At 38.7% G+C, this 7,575-nt stretch overlaps 1 protein-coding gene across 2 annotated transcripts in view; it reads left to right on the forward strand.

Moving 5' to 3' along the window:
* MYRFL (myelin regulatory factor like) overlaps nucleotides 1-3,823 on the forward strand; it is a 140,521-nt gene extending 136,698 nt beyond the window's left edge. Inside the window, exons 22-25 of one of the 2 annotated variants that reach the window (XM_016924934.3) lie at nucleotides 433-507; nucleotides 2,918-3,038; nucleotides 3,345-3,419; nucleotides 3,539-3,823. In XM_016924934.3, coding sequence (XP_016780423.3) covers nucleotides 433-507; nucleotides 2,918-3,038; nucleotides 3,345-3,419; nucleotides 3,539-3,625 — 358 coding nt within the window. In that variant the 3' untranslated portion in view covers nucleotides 3,626-3,823. The remainder of the gene's footprint in view (nucleotides 1-432; nucleotides 508-2,917; nucleotides 3,039-3,344; nucleotides 3,420-3,538) is intronic. The other variant, XM_054663398.2, reaches the window with a different exon arrangement.
* The last annotated feature ends 3,752 nt before the right edge of the window (nucleotides 3,824-7,575 follow it).

Raw genomic sequence — 7,575 nt, forward strand, 5'->3', positions numbered from 1 at the left:
TTGCTCAAAAGGGAGTGATTTAGGGTAGAAAAAATGTATTTATTATTCTAGGGGCATTATTAGTTTGAGGCTTTGCCTCATTTGTCTTCAGAAATCTGTGTCTCTTTAAAGGGGACTAAAGTCATTTCCTGTGTGAAAAAGCCATTTCTTGGTCTAGGATTTGACTTTCCATCATTGTTTTTTTCTGTGTGTTCTAAAAAACTATAACTTTTTATGGTATATTTTATATTAAGACCTGAAAGAGATCACTCTGAATTTGACAGGTATATCCTAAAAACAAAAAAATGATACCAGGTTGAACTCAGTTTTCTATATTTATTATTTACTATATAATATTTCACAGTTTTTATGGTATATAATGAGTAGCAAAAAGGCCTTCGAAGACTTTCCTGCATATTTTGATTTGTGGTTTTATTTTTTTTCCATAATTAGATCTGGAAATTATAATTACAATATTCCTGTTAATAAACACACACCCACCAATGTCAAGTTCTCTCTGGAAATAAAGTAAGTGCATGGCTGTAAAAAACAATTTCATTTTTATCATTAGTTGAATATGAAGTCTGGATTTACTTCACAATTTGGTCAGTCGTTAAGAGGCAGAAAACTATCAGTTTGTGTTAACTAATGATGGTTTGAGAGGTGGCCTATTTGAGGGAAAGGTTTTCAAAATGAGGGCTGTGATCATCCAGGCTTTCTTCAGGGAATAGAAGGGCTCTAACCTCTATACCCATTCCTACAAAGTGGGAGTGATTTTGGTTTGATGCTCATAAGCTATAGACTTCCCCCGACTTTCTCACTTGGTGAGAGAGAATTGGAATGGGAACAAGAGTAATAACATGCCCCCCGATGGGAAGATGCACAGCTCCCAGTAGCAATGTTAATGCAGACACCACTCCTATTTTCCAAAAGACAGCAAAAAAAAAAAAAAAAGGAACCAGAGTTTGGAATTGGACAGACCAGGGTCCAAGGATTCTGTCACTTACTAATTCTGTGATCTTGGACAAGCCACTTATCTTCTTTGAGCTACTGTTTCTTTATCTGTAATATAAGTATTACATTACACCATAGCACATAGAGCTGCTGTGAGAATTATTAATAATGGTGAAATTAATAACTGCCATTTGCTGAGCACAGACTATATGACAGACTTTAATACTGGGTCGTAAAATCCTCACAGCAACCCTCCCAGGTTGGTTGTTTTTTCTTAGTTGTTTATATTTTTGAGATTGGGACCCTTGGGTTTAGAGTTTCAGGACACATAAAAAAAAAAAACACACACACATTCTGAAAATCATAGGTAGTAAGTGATGGAGCTGGGCTTCAAATTCAGTCCACCCTCTTAGCCATCACTGTCTTGTCCTGACTCCCCAGTGAGATGAGACATGTAAGGACACTGCCCTTTCCTGACACACAGTAAGCACACAATAAATGGTAGCTTTTATTAGGACTACCTTTCCTCCTAAATCACAAAACTCTAACTTAACCTATTCTTATCAGATATTTTAAATGATTATGGCACTTAAAGACTTTCCACTAAAAAATTGTGCAATGAGCTACTTTCCATGAAGATAAAAAATGGTTTTTTGTGTCTCCTGATTTTAGTCTCTCCTTTCCATCCCCCTCCACGTTTCCTTTCTTCTTCCCTTCCTTTTCTATCACTCTTTCCCTTCCCTCTGTCCTCCCCCCTCTCCCTCTGCTTGCCCAGCTCTGTTTTCCTCCTCCACCCTTCACCGCACGCCTTCTGCCTCTTCCTCTGTCTTATTCAGGCTTCATACTCTTTTTTTCATCAACTTTGCCTCTGTGAGGAACCAATGTCACTCAACCCAACTGCTTGCCTTGGAAAGGTTTCTTTTAAGCAGCTAATATTTTGTGACTCAGAACCTACCATATTTCAAGGCAGAGCAAAAGCTAAATGTACTATTCTTATAAACTGAAAGTACTATTATCTAGCACTCCTTGAGTAACCTGGAATAACATTTTCTTATTCATCTCTAGCTTGTAGTGGAAGGAAGTAAGGTTATATGCTATATCCCCTGAAGTGGCAGATCACCTTGAGCTGCTAAATCAGGACTTTTAGTTTACAAACCATTTTTTGTAAAATGGATGACTTAAAAATAACATATATACTCAACTGAAATTGTAGGTTGCCCCAACTTGTGCAAAAGGATTGTTCCCAAAGACAAATAGATCTCATCCCCTTGATGATGATTAATGGGCCAACCTCCAGAGAAGAAGAACCGTACTTTCTTGCAGACTTTCAACTCTGATAGCTTTAAAATCTAGTGATTTCTGATAGGACTCACTCCCAAACTCCTACCTGTATTTATTTGCCGTTTTATTTTAAACAATATCTGCCTAGACCCGGAATTTGCAAAATCAAAAATCCTGAAAGCTTCATATAAATGCAAACTCAGTGCCAGTCGAAAGAGAAGGAATATATCCAAAAATTATAAAAAATACATATGGAGATAAGTTTTGATGTGAGATGACATAAGTAAGTCATAAGATTAGGTTTTAAAAACTATCATACACAGCCAGGCTAACGTCTGTAATCCCAGCACTTTGGGCGGCTGAGGCGTTGTTAGGGTTGCTTGAGCCCAGGAGTTGGAACCAGCCTGGGCAACATAGCGAGACCTTGTCTCTATAAAAAAATAAAATAAAAAGAAAAGAAAGAAAAAAAGAAACCATCATATACTATTTCGATAGCTATCTGAGATTGGGTTTCTTTTTGTAGTAATGAGATGTGAGCTGGCCTATTGGCATCAGTGAGCTTCGTGTGATACAATGCCTATTGTGAACTTTGAATGGATTTCCAAGTTACGTTCCCATTAGATCCTCCTCTTATCAAGATGTATCCTAGTAGAAGCTGGTAACTGCTTTTTCATGTGCTCTTTCTTTTCTTTGTCTCTTGAAGCACAACAGAGCCATTGATAGTCTTCCAGTGCAAATTCACCCTTGGAAATATATGTTTCCATAGTAAAAGGGGAACCAAAGGGATGGAAAGCCACAGAGAAATCTCCCAGGAGATGACACAGGTAATGTTTTCTGCCTCCTCTCTACCCCGCTGAGAGAGGGATACATTGAGCGAATTGCCAGTGTTTTCCCTCCCTGGCCAACCCTAGTCACAGGGCTTGGCTCAGCCTCTTCCTTGTGTCCTTATGAAGTTGCCTTCTAAGGCAACTTCTGTTCTGTTGCTAGGACTGTTCTAGCAACACCCATCAAAAGCTGTGATCCCGATACTTCTCCTACAGTCATTGAGGAAATGCTTTTTCAGCCTGTACTCTTTCCTACTGACTGTCAAATGCGTGTACGAAATGGATCCTCTTTTATTCATTATTTAGGGATATCAGCACATTTGGAGCCTCCCTGTAGCCCCATTTTCTGACAGCATGTTCCATTTCCGTGTAGCTGCACCGGTAAGCTTGCTTTTTCTTTTTTTCAGTGAGAAAGAAATTGAGCAATAAAAAAAAAAATCACTTTAACCACAGTTAATTTTTACATTAATCTTCCTCTTTTTTTTCTCCTTTTCTGACAGGATTTAGCTGACTGTTCAACTGATCCTTATTTTGCTGGGATATTCTTCACCGATTACTTCTTTTACTTCTATCGACGCTGTGCCTAATTTGTTCAAGTTTGGGGACTTTACCAAAGAAAAACACTCAGGAATACATTTAACAGAAATGAACATCCTCTTGCAACTTCTTTTTTCTTCTTCGTAAAACATTTACGTTTATTGCTGAAGGACTTTTTCAGGCTTTAGCTTCCAACAGTTTTGAGACATTAATGAGGAGAATAAAATGTTTGCTGAAACTTGAAATAATGTGATGTTTGATTTTGCCATGACTATGAAGAAAACATTTCCTGGAGCAAACAGTTCTGTTGAATTTAAAAATACTATTTCTGGTATTAAGGAAGTTGTGAGCTCAAAATAAGGAGGTCTAGCCTCTATTTTGTTTTAATGTATTTTAAAGCTTTTGAAAAAAACCAAAAGGGCCATGTCGACTTCGGCTCACTAAACATAGACTCTTGAGAATGTGTGATATGGTATGTGGAGGAGTTGTGGGGAGTGGTATCTGATACTGAGCTCACATTTAGGCAAATTGTCCTGTGTGTGTGTGTGTATTGTATAAACACATACACTAGAGTACAGAATGTAGTTTGTTAATCAAATGGATTTAAGAGAAATAATTGCAACTCTGCTTTGCAATGCTTGATGGACACTAAACTGTGTGGGTAGGATATGCCCCCTTGTAAAGATGGAAACTCCTATACCCCAGAGCGCACTGAAATGAATCAAACTAGCCAGTCCTAAGCCTGCTTACTCTGCCTCACCTGTTCCTTCCCTCAGATTACCACAATAAAGGGTCATGTCTGCAGTTCCTCCTTCTCCCTCTGCCTCCTGACTGTTCGCCCTGGGAACAGTCCTGATTCCCCGGGTGGCTCCCTCTGCCATGCCATGCCCCCTTGTCTTGGGGACTGTGAGTAACAAACTATCATCATTTGGATGGCAATTATCTCCTCATCTGCTGGTCTTTTACCTCAAATTTTCTATTTATACACTGTTTTTTAGAAAATGAAGATCCAAGCCACCATCACTGTAGTTCCAGGTAACAGGGACGCTGAATGGCTGGCTTTGCCTTATCTCATTGTTGGTCTCTGGGTCAATTAGGATAAGAAATTTGATTTTTTTTTAGCGTCACAGAGGTAATCAGCAGCAATAAAACATCCTCTTCCTTATTTTCAGCTATTATTAAATATGCGCCATATGGATGGAAATTAATTGTGAGACCCCAACAATTAAGAAAAGATATGGTTCTTGCTCTCACAGAAGGCATTTTAAAATAAACATATTAACACAAAGGTTGTTTACCCAGTTATTAAGAGCTGAGATTCTGAAGCCAGATGGTCTTAGCTTAGTCTTGAGTTCAAATCATGATTTTATCCGTGTATCTTTAGGCAAGTTATCTAATTTCCGTAAGTTGCAATTTCTTCACTTATAGAAGATAGTGAATATTTGCCACAGACAGGATTAAATGAGATAATGTGTGTAGAGCACAGATGATAGGTTCTAAATAAAGGTGAGGTGTTATTGTTATATCTCCATAGAACATGTTCTAAATAAATGTGAGCTGTTATTGTTATATCTTCATAGAACAGAATAATTATAAAGATTACAGTGGGATTATAAAGGGATTGAGTAAATACGCATACATCAAGGCATTTTCAACAACTATAAAAACTAAATTGTAGGCCGCATGCAGTGGGATTACACACCTGTAATCCCAGCATTTAGGGAGGCCAAGGTGGGTGGATCACCTGAGGTCAGGAGTTCAAGACCAGCCTGGCCAAGATGGTGAAACCCCGTCTCTACTAAAAATACAAAAATTAGCCAGGCGTGGTGGTGGGTGCCTGTAATCCCAGCTACTTGGGAGGCTGAGGCAGGAGAATTGCTTGAACCCAGGAGGCAGTGAGCCGAGATCACGCCATTGCACTCCAGCCTGGGCAACAAGAGTGAAACTCCATCTTAAAAAAACAAAACAAAATAAAAAAACCTAAATTGTAGACAGAACCATATATATGTATATCATATAATGTTTATATTTTTTCTTTTAAATTTATTTGTATTTTTTTTTTTTAGAAACATGGTCTCACTCTGTTTTCCTGGTTGGAGTATAGTGGAGTGATCATATCTCACTGCAGCCTTGAACTCCTAGGCTCAAGAAATCCTTTTACCTCAGCCCAAGTAGCTAAGATGACAGGTACATGCCACCAATGCCCAGCTAACTTTTTTTTTTTTAATAGAGACAGGGCCTCACTATGTTGTACAGTCTCATCTCAAACTCCTGGTCTCAAGTGATCCCCTCCTTCCTTGGCCTCCCAAAGTGTTGGGATTACAGGCCTGAACCACTGCACTTGGACCCCTATATTTGGAAAAGTATCTTCCCTTTTATTAATACTAATAGCATAACTTTTGTAGAAAATGGAATAAAGTAGTTAAATTCTCGGGAGGAGCATTTCAGGATCCCTCTAGTTTCTTAGATTCAGATTCAAACTTGGTTCTCCTAAGCTGTAGTGTCAGCCTGTCCTAGCATGACTTAGGTCTAGATACTGTAGTTGTAGCACCATTTAAAAATGGGATCCTAAGTGGCTGATGTGGGAGAGATTCCATTAATTTGACTCTTCTCCTAGTAAAGGAATGTTTGTCAGCTGCAGAATTACAAGTGATCTTTTTGGCACATAAATCCCACGTTCTTATTTATGCACTTAAGCTTGGGATAATATGGTGGGTTTCAGATATCTAATGTAGTTCAGAAATATTGCCTATAAAGGGATTTCTATAAAATAAGTGCCATTTTCTCATTAAATTCCATTAAAAGACTGGAAGTATTTTCCTACAGAAAAACTTCTATAGGAAATTGTGTTGAAAGCCTTCAGAAAGGAAGGATTTAAGATAGTGAATAGATCTATGGCAACCTGTGACGTGCTGGGATTAGTTACGCCTATTGGGAGAACAGACTTTGCTGGAAGATTCTCTTTGTATTTGCAGCACTTTTCCAGCTGTGAGATATTCACTGTGGACCACACTGCTTCAGGCCACAAGACTTTCCTTTTATGCCAGAGAATTTTCTACTCTCTACTGGAATATCCTCAAAATCAAGTAAATTAAAGTGTCTGTAACAGTCTCCTCCCAGAAACTCATAACCCAATGCTAATCATGAGAAAAACACCAGACAAATCCCAACTGAGGGGTATTCTACAAAATATCTGATGAGCATTCAAGTGTCAATCAAGGTCATCAAAAACAAGGAAAGTTGGGCTGGGAACGGTGGCTCACGCTTGTAATCCCAGAACGTTAGGAGGCCGAGGTGGGCGGATCACCTGAGGTCAGGAGTTCCAGACCAGCCTGACCCACACGGAGAAACCCTGTCTCTACTAAAAATACAAAATAAGCCAGGCGTGGTGGCGCGTGCCTGTAATCCCAGCTACTCGGGAGCCTGAAGCAGGAGAAACGCTTGAACCTGGGAGGTGGAGGTTGCAATGAGCCGAGGTCATGCCATTGCACTTCAGTCTGGGCAACAAGAGCGAAACTCAGTCTCAAAACAAAAAAACAAAAAAACAAAAAACGAAAACAAAAACAACAACAACAAAAAAAAACAAGGAAAGTGAGAAACTGTCACAGCCGAGAGGAGCTTAAGGTGACATGATGATTAAATGTAATGTGGTGTCCTGGATGGGATCTTGGAACTGGAAAAGGACATTAGGTAACAACTAAGGAAATCTGAAAGAAGTATTAAGTAAAGCATGGACTTGAGTTAATAATAATTTATCAATATTGTCTCATTAATTGTGACAAATATACCACACTCATGTGAGATGTTAACAATAGGGGAAACTGGGTGTGAGGTTGATGGGAACTCTGTGTACAATTATCTTTGCAATTTTTCTGTAAATCTAAAACTGCTCTAAAATAAAAAGGTTATTTTTTAAAAACTCAGAAAAAGTTTCATAAGAGCTGGGCTGAAAAATCACATCCTGCTACCAGGTGCCATTTGTAATAACGTAGGGATAAGT

Source organism: Pan troglodytes, chromosome 10 (genome assembly GCF_028858775.2).
Source record: "Pan troglodytes isolate AG18354 chromosome 10, NHGRI_mPanTro3-v2.0_pri, whole genome shotgun sequence".
Taxonomy (NCBI): Eukaryota; Metazoa; Chordata; class Mammalia; order Primates; family Hominidae; genus Pan; species Pan troglodytes.